At 39.8% G+C, this 14609-nt stretch overlaps 1 protein-coding gene across 2 annotated transcripts; it reads left to right on the plus strand.

Annotated features, from left to right (window-relative positions):
* Positions 1 to 2971: 2971 nt before the first annotated feature.
* LOC117528663 (myosin heavy chain, fast skeletal muscle) lies at positions 2972 to 14609 on the plus strand. 2 transcript variants are annotated; one of them, XM_034191292.1, is made up of 41 exons: positions 2972 to 3064; positions 3506 to 3554; positions 3664 to 3886; positions 3977 to 4120; positions 4934 to 5090; positions 5223 to 5250; positions 5342 to 5453; positions 5539 to 5631; positions 5716 to 5779; positions 5959 to 6057; positions 6148 to 6251; positions 6343 to 6481; positions 6576 to 6694; positions 6848 to 6997; positions 7097 to 7267; positions 7352 to 7658; positions 7798 to 7865; positions 7969 to 8056; positions 8143 to 8260; positions 8340 to 8463; positions 8555 to 8691; positions 8789 to 9044; positions 9154 to 9396; positions 9493 to 9669; positions 9822 to 9967; positions 10091 to 10181; positions 10265 to 10654; positions 10792 to 10918; positions 10995 to 11113; positions 11397 to 11593; positions 11679 to 11862; positions 11969 to 12134; positions 12227 to 12351; positions 12603 to 12911; positions 12985 to 13188; positions 13282 to 13407; positions 13529 to 13699; positions 13785 to 13889; positions 13982 to 14077; positions 14166 to 14297; positions 14491 to 14508. In XM_034191292.1, the coding sequence occupies exons 3-41, from the start codon at positions 3683 to 3685 to the stop codon at positions 14506 to 14508; spliced, it is 5808 nt and encodes a 1935-aa protein (XP_034047183.1). In that variant the 5' UTR covers positions 2972 to 3064; positions 3506 to 3554; positions 3664 to 3682. The 2 variants fall into 2 exon arrangements, with proteins under 2 accessions (XP_034047183.1, XP_034047184.1); XM_034191293.1 differs by lacking the exons at positions 2972 to 3064; positions 3506 to 3554 and having other exon boundaries at positions 3683 to 3886; positions 14491 to 14609.

The following is a 14609-nucleotide window of genomic DNA, read 5'->3' on the forward strand; positions in this document are numbered from 1 at the left end:
GGAGAACAATAAAATAAAACCCAGCTGTATAATTAGTGAATATCACTGGGTTGATATAAATAATACATAAAAGGGGAAGCAATACAGAACCCCACGGTTAAATAACCCTGGATAAAAACAAGAAATATCACTCATGGGATTCAAACCCATAAGCATTGATTACCAGACAGAAATGTTACCACTGCGCTACTATCACTGGCCTGTAATCAGTGCAGAAAAATGCCTGAAATCAACAAAGACATGAAGGAGCTGCAGCCCCGCGCAAGGGTGAAAGATGTTTTGTATATTCCCACGTGAGGACAGCAGGCAGAGACACGCACCTCACAGAGGAATGTTGTCAGTTCATGTCCTTCTAAACATGTAACGTGTTTTCAAGCTAGGATGTCCAGGAACACAGATCTTTACATCTGCGGATGTGAGCAGACATGCCCCCTGTCCGTTCAACGCCCACACGCCTGCTGCGAGAGGGTTCAATGGGCTTGCACAGCTCACACTCTGTCTTTCAGCCGCTGGTGTGTGCAATTAGTTGTAGTAACAGGTGTACGAGGAATTGGAAGCAGTTACGATTTTACACGTTTTGCATACGGTTCCTGCGTCATGTGCACTTCATGCTCAATTTGTCCAAATTTGCACTATGTGTGAAGGGGCCCTAACTACTAATCCACGGTGTTGCAAGTAATATTATTACTGTTGCTGTTATTTGTATTTTCCATATTGTCCCAACTTCATCTGATTTGAAGTTGTAGATGCATATGTTTATTGTCTATTTTAATAAAAAAAAAAAAAAAAAAAAAAAAAACATAAAATTTACACTTTTATAAAGATATGTGGTTGGTAGTCAAGGGATTATGTGCACTTGTTTACAGTGTGCAAGGTTTCTGGTTTAAGGTCACCCCTACCCATTTTCCATGAAGTGTGGTGTTGCATCAGGAAGGGCATGCAGTGTAAAACTTGTGCCAAATCTACATGCAGATGCACCTCAGATCTGCTGTAGTGAAAACAAGGGAGAAGCCAAAGGGACTTTTTTTTAATCAAGATATGTGGTTGTAGTCATTTTAGGTCCAAGGAAATTGTTTATTCTATTTCCACATAGTTCAGTTTTGACATTTCTGAATGCACACCATTGGATGATAAATATGTAAATGTTTGTATTTCTTTATTCACAAACATTTAAAAACAAAGTTGTAGAATAAAAGGCCCATATTGCTAATTGTACTTACAACATCATTATCACTATTATGCATCTTATCAATAAATATTATACAAGGTTTAGCAAAATAAAGCTCAATACTCATACAATGTGCAAGATATGGCAAAATTTACAATGTGTGGTATATGGCACATGTCAGACTTTACGTATAGCCTTTCTCTAAGCACAATGGTTTTGATGAAGTACAATACTTGTGAAACAACTCATTCCTGATGACGGAGTTAACATTTTTGAAATCAGCAAAAACCACATTACATTGACGACTGAATCTGCCACGTTTGTCAGCAGTTAAATTAAAAATATCTTCATGAAGTTCATGACCCAAGGTAGCTTTATCAATCCTAGGTACTCTAACATTATTCACACAAATAACAGGATCCGATGGTCTAGGCCTAGTATACTTGTAAATTATAAGCTCTCACCTTTTGCCATTAAACAAAATGTCAAATTCTTTAGCATAATTTTCACAAAGTAATCATACGTTCGAATGCACAAATACTAGGTGTCAGCAATTTAATGTCATCTGCATAACTGAATGCACCAGCATAAACACTACCCTTATGACAGCCAACACCCTGACTTTTTAGGAATGATAAATGTTACCAGAATCATATAAGAGATTTGTCTGGGATCAGTTCTAGCAATTTCTCAAACAGTGACACATAGTACTTCATGGACAGTAAGTTTCCATAATAGCAACAACAACCTTGGGAATGTAGCACCAGGATACAGATCTCTGATATCTGAGTGGGACTTATTATAGGTCTTATGTCAGCCCGGTTGGCTAATGTTGTTATCCTTTTAAGGACAGGTGTAATGCCACTTGAACTTTACAGAAAGACTCTTTCATTCTGTTTTATTAGAGGAATACGAGATGTCTGAATGTCCTGCAACCATAAACCAGCGACACTTGAGTGCTTCTCCAAAAGTCAGTTCCATTCCTGGCTATGAGTGCACATGTTACAAGGATAAACAGAGACAACTTCTAATTATAAAGCAATTCAAGCTACTTGAAGTAAGATATAATATAAAATTATTAACATAAAACCTTTAGCAGAGCAAATTATTATTAAAAAAATAATAATGGGGTGTGCTGCAAGCCATCTATTTTGAGACATACTTTGGACATTACCGTCACACGTAGTTTTAATCAGCATAATAAAAGCTATGTCCAACATTTCTTTTCAAACCTGGCTGCATTATATTATTACTTGTGTGCGATTTAATCTGTTTATTAAAGTGTAGAAGGGATATGAATTCTAAGACCTTTTTAAATTTACTGTTCACCCAGAGAGAAATAATGCTGATCCTAAATTTTCTTTTTAATGCCAGGGATCTGAAATATGGACAACTTCTGACACTCAATACCAATGACATTTGCAATAAGTGCAATGGGTTTATGGAACCAAAATGATAAGTCAGTGCACAAATGTTGGAATTTAGCTTGTGTTTATCCATTATTAAATGTAATACATTTTATAGTAACTACAAATAATAACAACAAAAATTTAAACTAATAAAATGAAATAATTACTTTGTAAGGCAATTTAAAGTCGAAATTAAAATCTTCTATCTTCCAATGTTTTCGCACTTTATTTTTTAAGTTTCCTCCAAACTGATCATATTTTGCTGTGTGGAAATATCATTCATAGGTTTTTATGCTTGAATACTATTTGCCATTGCAGGGATGACATAAAAACAGCTCACTAATCCAACAATGTCACAAGATGAGTCCCAAGATGATTGGGATACTTGACCAAATCGAGTGTTGCCCTGCTGCTGAGCAGACTGTTTTAGCCTGTATAAAAGCACCAGCTTCAGGTTCATCTGAGAACTGACGGGTATCCCTCACAGGTTTGTACTTTTGTGTGCATTTATGCTCATCTAACCCTCTTTCTTTAATGGCACAAGACTAATGCTGCCATGTTCCATGTGCAATAATTTTGTCATGATAAAGGTGCTTCTTTTTTCAATTTTTAATCTGTGCCACTTAGAAAATAGCCATCTTGGAAGTGCATATATTGTTTTTCTTATAATAGCTTAACAATCTGTCAGTGATGGGTGCAGATTCTGTGAAAGTAATGATTAACAGTGGTTAATTTGCATTCATTAGATAATTGTAAAAGCTTTTGAAGTTTAAGTTTAGTAGAATAGGTTCCAGTTTATGCAGGTGAAATGTGTTTCATACTTTGGTAGATTCATATGACATTTAGCAAACATTTCTAAGGATGAAGCCTGGAAAATGTGTTGGTTTTATGTTGCCTTGGATGTTCAACGCACTATTTTATTTAACAGCAGCTTGAGACGACCACAGCTACTGTGCCACTCAGTTTGGATAACTGAGGTAGGACACGATGAATAAATAATAGAAAAAAAAATCATCCATAATATACTACTCAGACTACAGCATACTGAAATAAACTCAAACTCATTTAAGTTGCTGATGTTTTCAGCTCCAACTAAAGTGCCATCATGAGCACAGACGCAGAGATGCAGCAGTATGGCCCTGCGTCCGTTTACCTCCGGAAGCCAGAGAAGGAGAGGATTGCGGCTCAGGCAGCTCCGTTTGATGCCAAAACTGCCTACTTCGTGACGGATCCTGATGAGATGTATGTCAAGGGTAAACTCGTCAAGAAGGAGGGTGGCAAAGCCACAGTTGAGACAGCGTCAGGAAAAGTGAGTGAATGTTATTTCTGACATTGAAGTTACAAAGATATTTGAAATTCTACCATAATTCATTTTTTCCCCACTTCATCTCATATTCAGACTGTCACCGTGAAAGAGGATGACATTCATCCCATGAATCCTCCAAAGTTTGACAAAATTGAGGACATGGCCATGATGACCCACCTCAATGAACCTGGCGTGCTGTATAACCTCAAAGAGCGTTTTGCATCATGGATGATCTACGTGAGTGTCGAACGTAAAACAGCTTTTGTGTGTTTGCTTCACCTCTCACTGCTCTCCAACCCATGTAGTGGAATGATTTTGTTTGGTGTTCTCTTAAGAATTACAAAAATAAACAAAGAATGAAATGAAATGGTGTAAGACTGAACACACCACAGAGTTAAGAAAAACATCAGCAATGCCGATGAGAATCCCAGCAGCTGGCTAGATGATGTAATTCCTATTCATTTTTAAAATTTGTGATTCATATTGTATGTACATTTGAAAGTTCTGTATAAATGCTACTGTGTTATGCTTGTTGTGTCAGAAACATCTGAATATCACAAAATATTAACTGCAAATCCCAATAAAAAAAGATAAAACTATACATAAAAAACAATTGGTGGATAATGAGAATTTTGAATCATTTTCCCGGCTGAGTAAATAACAGCTATCTTTACTAGTTTATTTGCATGATACTTTCTAATATGATGACTTAATTAAATGGTGCATGTTGGCTTAAGATGAAAGGTAAGTTTTAAAATATAAAAAAATCCAATGATGACATTTCTACTTTGTCTACACTTACACGTGTTGGAACCCATAGCACATTCCTATTATTTAGGAATAAAATATATTTTTAAAAAATCCAAATGCAAAAACCAAAAGTTAGTAAAATAATTAGGTAGCAATTTTTTGTAAAAACTGGAAGAAAAACCTCCTTGTGTTTGTTTTCACTTTGATCAACTGACAATGGATAAAGTTTGAATTGGGTACATATTATATTCTTCATATAGAGGCACAGAGCGTGGCATGAACTCTCTCTTCTTTTCACAGACCTACTCCGGGCTGTTTTGCGTCGTCGTGAACCCATACAAGTGGCTTCCTGTGTACGATGCTCAGGTTGTTGTGGCCTACAGAGGCAAGAAGAGAGTGGAGGCTCCACCCCACATCTTCTCCATCTCTGACAATGCCTATCAGTTCATGCTCACAGGTGAAGTCTTTAGCTAAAGAACACGATCCATGAATTTATCTGTCAATGAAGCAATTTGAAACATAGTAGTGAGACATGAATATGACTGTACATAACAAAAAAGACAGTGTAATGTTGTTTTTCTCATTACAGATCGTGAGAACCAGTCTATCCTTATTACGTGAGTGATGTGCAAATTGCTGAAGAACTATGAAGGACATTTCAAGTTATAAAAGCAAAGCTAAAAGCTAGGTGTCTCTATCTTCCCCCAGCGGAGAATCTGGTGCAGGAAAGACTGTTAACACCAAGCGTGTCATCCAGTACTTTGCAATAATTGCAATGACTTCATCAAAAAAAGCAGAACCAACACCAGGCAAAATGCAGGTAAAGCTGATAGCCTTGACTGAAGAGGAAACTATAATTAAGTTTGCATGGATTCTATTCATTCTGCGAAATTTGTTTTTTGTAGGGGTCGCTGGAAGATCAAATCATTGCAGCCAACCCCCTGTTGGAAGCTTATGGTAACGCAAAAACCGTGAGGAATGACAACTCCTCTCGCTTTGTAAGTGTGAAAAGAACCTATAGAATACACCCTTTATTGGACCACATATCAAGCATCATTCCAACTTTCATGTAATATGTTCAGGGTAAATTCATCAGAATTCACTTTGGGACAACTGGTAAACTGGCATCAGCTGATATTGAAACATGTAAGTTATACACTTGATGCATGTTGTGCAAAATGGAAATGGTCACATCGCTCTCACAGAGTGCCAGTCTTGAGTATGGCTAGGATATGGTTATGATTATATTATGCATGATGTTATGATGTTATGCATACAAAACAGTGCAACCATATCTTTATTTATTTATTTTTTAATAATTTTAGATCTGCTGGAGAAGTCCCGTGTAACCTTCCAGTTGTCCGCTGAGAGGAGTTACCATATCTTCTATCAGCTGATGACTGGCCACAAGCCTGAACTCCTGGGTATCATTTTCTGAAACAAATTAGCAATTGAAGTAGGCTCAAGAAAATTAATGTCAATTTTTTTAATCCATTTCTCCAAATCTCTTGCAGAGGCTTTGCTGATTACCACAAACCCCTATGACTATCCAATGATCAGTCAGGGTGAAGTTACTGTCAAGAGCATCAATGATGTTGAGGAGTTCATTGCAACTGATGTGAGCTGAAAATTAGGATATATCAGTCTTTTATACAGATGAACACATGCAATAAAATATGTCAAATACATCTGCTTCCTTTACAACACAGACTGCCATTGACATCTTGGGCTTCACCCCTGAGGAAAAGAACGGCATCTACAAGTTGACTGGTGCTGTGATGCATCATGGCAACATGAAATTCAAGCAGAAGCAGCGAGAGGAGCAGGCTGAGCCTGATGGCACTGAGGGTAACTAATAATACAAATAGAAAAGTGTTGATTATATATTTTGACAAAAATGTAAGATGAATTTGTTGTTAATATTGTGCTTTTTTTTTCTCAGTGGCTGATAAAATTGCCTACCTCCTGGGCCTGAACTCAGCAGATATGCTGAAAGCTCTGTGCTACCCCAGAGTCAAAGTCGGAAATGAGATGGTGACCAAAGGTCAGACCGTTCCACAGGTAGATTATGAGAAAGAAAATAAAACCACCTCCCACCCCCATCCCAATAAATAAATAAATAAAAATTAATAATAAAATAAATATAGTAGTACAAGTTATCTGAAGAGATTTCAGAGAAAAGTATTATAATTTTTTTTTTATCGTCATTCCTAGGTCAACAATGCTGTCTCAGCTCTTTGCAAGTCCGTTTATGAGAAAATGTTCTTGTGGATGGTCGTCCGCATCAATGAAATGTTGGACACAAAGCAGCCACGACAGTACTTCATTGGAGTGTTGGATATTGCTGGGTTTGAGATCTTTGATGTGAGTGATTTGAAGAATCTATCATTTGTATAGCTTATCAAAATCATTTTTACATCAAACTGAGGTTGTAGTTTTTTTTTGTTTATTTGTTTTTAATAGTTCAACAGCTTGGAGCAGCTGTGTATCAACTTCACCAATGAGAAATTGCAGCAGTTCTTCAACCACCACATGTTTGTCCTGGAGCAAGAGGAATATAAGAAAGAAGGCATTGCTTGGGAGTTCATTGACTTCGGTATGGACTTGGCTGCCTGCATTGAGCTTATTGAGAAGGTCAGTAAATGCTTTATTAAAAATGATCTATTGTTGTCAAGTGGATCTTTTTTTGTTTTAACATAAACTACACCTTCTTCTCAGCCAATGGGCATCTTCTCCATCCTTGAAGAGGAGTGCATGTTCCCCAAAGCCTCTGACACAACCTTCAAGAACAAACTGCATGATCAGCATCTTGGGAAGAGCAAGTGCTTTGAGAAGCCAAAGCCTGCCAAGGGCAAGGCTGAGGCTCACTTCTCCCTGGTTCACTATGCTGGTACTGTTGACTACAACATCAATGGCTGGTTGGACAAGAACAAGGACCCCCTGAATGACTCCGTTGTTCAGCTCTACCAGAAGTCATCAAACAAACTTCTTGCTCTTCTGTATGCAGCTCATGCTGGAGCTGAGGGTAAATAACTGATTTCCACTATGTGGTGAAATGTTTGTTGTTGTTTTTTAATGTGGCTGAATTGATTCAGAAGCACTGTTTTCACATGAAGATAATATTTAGCAAAGACAAGTAAATATTCAATGACCTTTACTTACAGAGGCTGCTGGAAAGAAGGCTGGAAAGAAGAAGGGTGGTTCCTTCCAGACTGTCTCTGCTCTTTTCAGAGTGTGTATTTAGTCTTGTCCTGCAAAACATAGCCAAAATTTCAAACAACAATGAATTGTATTTTGTGAAGGTTGGTTATTAAACTAGTACTGCTGATCCACAGGAGAACTTGGGCAAGCTGATGACCAACTTGAGGAGCACTCACCCTCACTTTGTGCGTTGCCTGATTCCCAATGAAACAAAGACCCCAGGTAAAAACATACAATCCTCTGTGCTACGTCCAACAAAGTCATCAAACACAGGAATCTTACCAGCAACATGTACTTGGGATGTTCAGGTCTGATGGAGAACTCCCTGGTCATCCACCAGCTGAGGTGTAACGGTGTGCTGGAAGGCATCAGAATCTGCAGAAAGGGTTTCCCCAGCAGAATCCTCTATGGTGACTTCAAGCAGAGGTTTGAGCCATTCAAGTGTCTGACAACGAACACTGTGAAAAAGCAAGATGAGTATAATATTATTTCCTTCCTCTTTCAGATACAAAGTATTGAATGCCAGTGTCATCCCTGAGGGACAGTTCATTGACAACAAGAAGGCTTCAGAGAAGCTCTTGGGCTCCATTGATGTGGACCACACTCAGTACAAGTTTGGACACACAAAGGTACATTCATACAAACAGTTCGAGCAGGTTTCACTTGTCTGATCTTGTGTGCATTAATGGCTAATTTATTTCACTTAATGAAATGTTGCAGGTGTTCTTCAAAGCTGGTCTGCTGGGCACTCTGGAGGAGATGAGAGATGAGAAACTGGCTGAGCTGGTGACCATGACTCAGGCTCTCGCCAGAGGATACGTCATGAGGAAAGAGTTCGTTAAGATGATGGAGAGGAGGTAAAATTATCACAGTGCTGAAATTGTACAGTGCATTTTGTGATATTTGTCTTCATCAAGTTGATACAAATCACAGTAAACTTTGATTTTTCTCCAGAGAAGCAATTTTCTCCATCCAGTACAATATCCGTTCATTCATGAATGTGAAAAACTGGCCATGGCTGAAGCTGTACTTTAAGATTAAGCCTCTTCTGAAGAGTGCTGAGACTGAGAAGGAGCTTTCCCAGATGAAGGAGAACTATGACAAGATGCAGTCAGACCTGGCTGCTGCACTGGCAAAGAAAAAGGAGCTGGAAGAGAAGATGGTTTCCCTGTTGCAGGAAAAGAATGACCTGCAACTGCAAGTAGCTGCTGTGAGTAGAGAAAAAAACACTGAAATTCTCTTTGGGTTGTGTTTCATCAATGTTGTATGAATTATTCCTTTAATGTGGCTTTGCATACTGTATGTTCCACACAATACAGGAAGTTGAAAACCTGTCTGATGCTGAGGAAAGGTGTGAGGGACTCATTAAGAGCAAGATCCAGCTTGAGGCTAAACTCAAAGAGACAAGTGAGAGACTGGAGGATGAAGAGGAAATCAATGCTGAGCTTACTGCCAAGAAGAGGAAACTTGAGGATGAATGCTCTGAACTGAAGAAAGATATTGATGACTTGGAGCTCACCTTGGCTAAAGTGGAGAAAGAGAAGCATGCCACTGAAAACAAGGTCAAGATATTTAAAAGTTGGGCCATTTCAATTTGTATTTGGAAAAAAATAACTTGGCAGCAAAAGTGATACATTTTCATTTCATGTCATCTTTAGGTGAAAAACCTGACAGAGGAGATGGCATCTCAAGATGAAGCTATTGCCAAACTAACCAAGGAGAAGAAAGCTCTTCAAGAGAGCCACCAGCAAACACTGGATGATCTCCAGGCAGAGGAAGACAAAGTCAACACTCTGACCAAGTCCAAGACAAAACTGGAACAGCAAGTGGACGATGTGAGAAAGCAATTTTGTCACTGTTACATTTCTGTTTAATTATGAAATTAATCATTTTTATACTGTTGCCACATGTTTACTTGATTCATCACAAACACTCCAGTGCAGTGACGGATTTGCATTAACTGCTGTTACTCTCATTATTTCCAAAGCTTGAGGGATCCCTGGAGCAAGAGAAGAAGCTTCGCATGGACCTTGAGAGAGCCAAGAGGAAGCTTGAGGGAGACCTGAAACTGGCCCAGGAATCCATAATGGATCTGGAGAACGACAAGCAGCAATCTGACGAGAAAATCAAGAAGTAGGATTTTTTTGTTGTTGTTGTTGTTGTGCAGAACCTTGCTTTTTTCAATCCCCACAAGGCACCGTAATCAACACAAGTCAAACTGACAACACTGACAGCATTCTTGTTTTCCTTTAACAGGAAGGACTTTGAGATCAGCCAGCTCCTCAGTAAGATCGAGGATGAACAGTCTCTTGGTGCTCAGCTTCAGAAGAAGATCAAGGAACTCCAGGTAACACTCTGGAGATGCATGTTTAGTGACTGACTCTTTTGTACTGCATTATCCTTTTTAACAATAATCTCCTCAAATCTCAGGCCCGTATTGAGGAGCTGGAAGAAGAGATTGAGGCTGAGCGGGCTGCTCGGGCCAAGGTCGAGAAGCAGAGAGCTGACCTCTCCAGGGAGCTGGAGGAGATCAGCGAGAGGCTCGAGGAAGCTGGTGGAGCAACAGCTGCTCAGATTGAGATGAACAAGAAGCGTGAGGCTGAGTTCCAGAAGCTGCGTCGTGACCTTGAAGAATCCACTCTGCAGCATGAAGCTACTGCGGCAGCTCTCCGCAAGAAGCAGGCCGACAGTGTTGCAGAGCTGGGAGAACAGATCGACAACCTCCAGCGTGTCAAGCAGAAGCTGGAGAAGGAAAAGAGCGAGTACAAGATGGAGATTGATGACCTCTCCAGTAACATGGAGGCTGTTGCAAAATCAAAGGTGCAGTTTCTTTTTATCATCCCAATGCTAAATATTGGTTCAGACAACAGATGAATGAGCTATAAACCATGAAGAAATAGCACTTATATTGTATAAATAAACATTTTTCAATGCATTTATGAAATTATTGTCAACAGGGCAACTTGGAAAAAATGTGCAGAACTCTTGAGGATCAGCTGAGTGAGCTCAAATCGAAAAATGATGAGAACGTTCGCCAGCTGAATGACGTGAATGCACAGAGGGCAAGACTGCAGACAGAGAATGGTGAGTTACTTTTAATGAGTCTGGGTGCAATTCATCATTTCCATAATAAAATTTTTTTTTTTTCTTTTAAATTTAGGTGAGATGGCTCGACAGCTTGAGGAGAAAGAAGCTCTTGTTTCCCAGCTGACCAGGGGCAAGCAGGCATACACTCAGCAGATTGAGGAGCTCAAGAGGCACATTGAGGAGGAAGTCAAGGTGCGACAAGTTTATGACTGTTATTAGTCACAAATCACTTAATAAGTCATTCATACAACAACACTGCATTGAGAAAACGAGTAATATTTTGGTTGCCATTGATTTGGGGTTTGAAAATAATCAAGAACGTCCAAAAACTTATTTTGATTTTCTACAGTGTCACATCATTAAAATGTGACATATTGGACATAAATTTTATATCATATAAAATAAAATAGCAGATGCTCATATTTGAAAAACATTTCCTGAAGTAATATCAATGTGTCTTCTACTACTTCTATAGGCCAAGAATGCCCTGGCCCATGCTGTTCAGTCAGCCCGCCATGACTGTGACCTGCTCAGAGAGCAGTATGAGGAGGAGCAGGAGGCCAAGGCTGAGCTGCAGAGAGGAATGTCCAAAGCCAACAGCGAGGTGGCTCAGTGGAGAACCAAATACGAGACTGATGCTATCCAGCGCACTGAGGAACTGGAGGAAGCCAAGTAAATAATACATTTCTTCCTTACCATAGAGCAATTTAAAATTGTTGTTGTACACTTAAGTAGAATAAGCTCCTGTTTGTTGCAGGAAAAAGCTCGCCCAGCGTCTGCAGGATGCTGAGGAGTCCATCGAAGCTGTGAACTCCAAGTGTGCCTCTTTGGAGAAGACCAAGCAAAGGTTGCAGGGTGAGGTGGAGGACCTCATGATCGATGTGGAGAGAGCTAATGCTCTGGCTGCCAACCTCGACAAGAAGCAGAGGAACTTTGATAAGGTGAATGTTAACAAAATGTTTCCTCAAAACCAGCTGATAAATGTAAAAATACCAAAAAATAAATTCACATTTTCCTGTTGACTAATGATAATCTTTATAATTGCAGGTCCTGGCAGAGTGGAAGCAGAAGTTTGAAGAGAGCCAGGCAGAGCTGGAAGGAGCTCAGAAAGAGGCTCGTTCTCTCAGCACTGAACTGTTCAAGATGAAGAACTCCTATGAGGAGGCTCTGGATCACCTGGAGACCACAAAGAGGGAGAACAAGAACCTGCAGCGTATATGCTCTCTGCTAATTTGAGATTCATTACATTAATTTTATACAAGTTTCATACATACTTATAGGTGCATTTGATTTGTTTCATTGTAGAGGAGATCTCAGACCTGACTGAACAGCTTGGTGAGAGTGGAAAGAGCATCCATGAGCTAGAAAAAGCCAAAAAGACAGTTGAGACTGAGAAATCAGAAATTCAGTCAGCCTTGGAGGAAGCAGAGGTATGACGTATTTTGGAAGAGAGAAGAAATCAAAAACCATTCAGCTGTCACATAGATCATAATTGGCCTTAGCAATAATGGAAAACCATTCTCGATACGTGTAGATGTTTGTGTGCTTTTATGAGTTATTCTTCTACCATGAGTGGAGTTCAACATATTATATGATAACAACTCTTCAACTATAACAACATGTTGAGAGAAAAAAAAAATCATCCATTAGATAATACTGAAGTGTCTGTTTTGACTCAAAGGGCACACTGGAACATGAAGAAGCCAAGATCCTTCGTATTCAGCTTGAGCTCAACCAGGTCAAAGGAGAGGTTGACAGGAAGCTGGCAGAGAAGGATGAGGAGATGGAGCAGATCAAGAGGAACAGCCAGAGAGTGATCGACTCCATGCAGACTACTCTGGACGCTGAGGTCAGGAGCAGGAATGATGCCCTGAGAGTCAAGAAGAAGATGGAGGGAGACCTGAATGAGATGGAGATTCAGCTGAGCCATGCCAACAGGCAGGCTTCTGAGGCCCAGAAACAGCTGAGAAATGTCCAAGGACAACTCAAGGTGAGCTTGGTACAAACAGTGAGCTAAAGGACATAGAGCACAGAAGGTTCATGGTTTTCTTCTTTGCTGTCAGGATGCCCAACTGCATCTTGATGATGCCATCAGAGGACAGGAAGACATGAAGGAGCAGGTTGCCATGGTGGAGCGCAGAAATAATCTAATGCTGGCTGAGATTGAGGAGCTGAGAGTTGCTCTGGAACAGACAGAGAGAGGACGCAAAGTGGCTGAGCAGGAGTTGGTCGATGCTAGTGAGCGTGTCGGACTGCTTCACTCACAGGTTTGTGGTCATGATTTCAGACATACGTATTGTAACTCATGAAAGAAATGACACATCCCTTCAATATATTGTCTTGTTTCCTTGAATGTTTAGAACACCAGCCTGATAAACACCAAGAAGAAGCTTGAGGCTGACCTTGTCCAGGTTCAGGGTGAAGTGGACGACGCTGTCCAGGAAGCAAGAAATGCTGAGGACAAAGCCAAAAAGGCGATCACCGATGTGAGCTTATACTTACGAATCTTCTGTTATGTTCATAAACTGTTTTAAATTTAGTTTAGTGACATATTTGATCACTTAAGTCCAAACTTCATAAATATTTCTACAAAACTCATCACTTTAGGCTGCCATGATGGCAGAGGAGCTGAAGAAGGAGCAGGACACCAGTGCTCACCTGGAGAGGATGAAGAAGAACCTGGAGGTCACAGTGAAGGACCTGCAGCACCGTCTGGATGAAGCTGAGAACCTGGCCATGAAGGGTGGCAAGAAGCAGCTCCAGAAACTGGAATCCAGGGTATGAAATGTGCCACACATTATTTACATCCTCAAACATTCCAAGATAAAAGTTGCACAGTAAAATCTTTATCATGATTTTATAGGTGCGTGAGCTAGAGTCTGAAGTTGAAGCTGAGCAGAGACGTGGAGCCGATGCCGTTAAAGGACTTCGCAAGTATGAGCGCAGAGTGAAGGAGTTGACCTACCAGGTAATTTGTTCCGTTAAAACAATAACAACTACAACAAACAACAGAATTTGACACTTTATATCCCCCTTAACTCATAAAATGGATCTATATAGACTGAAGAGGACAAAAAGAATGTGCTGAGACTTCAGGACCTGGTGGACAAGCTGCAGCTTAAGGTCAAGGCTTACAAGAGACAAGCTGAGGAGGCCGTAAGTAAATGGAATTAATCTTTCTCCCTACTGTGGTCAGGATTTGCAGTGCTACATAAAAGTCACTATAATTCTGAACTGTTTACAGGAGGAGCAGGCCAACACTCACCTGTCCAGGCACAGGAAGGTCCAGCATGAACTGGAGGAAGCTCAGGAACGCGCTGACATCGCTGAGTCCCAAGTCAACAAGCTGAGAGCCAAGACCCGTGATGTCGGAAAGGTAACTTTGTTATAAGTTCTTTGCATGATTACAATAGCAACTGTATTGAATTTCCTCATCTGTAAGTTTGTTTGGCACCCTCCATTTTCAGTCGTGTGAAGGAATGTCATAAATATTTAATACCTGAATTCCAACATTAATCAAAATTTCATTTGATTATTGTGTTGCTTATTGATTTTCTTTTCTCTTTTAGAGTGATTCTGCTGAGTAAGTCATCATGAAGTCAAGACTCTTCTGCATCGTTCATAAAATATGAACCTGTGATTGAGGGCACTTTAGCAATTCAATAAAGAAGATCATTTTTATAACTAT

The sequence above is a fragment of the Thalassophryne amazonica genome, chromosome 16, assembly GCF_902500255.1.
Source record: "Thalassophryne amazonica chromosome 16, fThaAma1.1, whole genome shotgun sequence".
NCBI classification, from domain to species: Eukaryota; Metazoa; Chordata; class Actinopteri; order Batrachoidiformes; family Batrachoididae; genus Thalassophryne; species Thalassophryne amazonica.

What these genes read in the sequence shown, in the direction of transcription:
- LOC117528663 (XM_034191292.1), top strand. Translation starts at nt 3,683, where the DNA reads ATGAGCACAGACGCAGAGATGCAGCAGTATGGCCCTGCGTCCGTTTAC. An exon ending in AACCAGTCTATCCTTATTAC is followed by an intron (nt 5,251 to 5,341) that starts GTGAGTGATGTG and finishes ATCTTCCCCCAG; the next exon opens with CGGAGAATCTGGTGCAGGAA. An exon ending in ATGTCCAAGGACAACTCAAG is followed by an intron (nt 12,912 to 12,984) that starts GTGAGCTTGGTA and finishes CTTTGCTGTCAG; the next exon opens with GATGCCCAACTGCATCTTGA.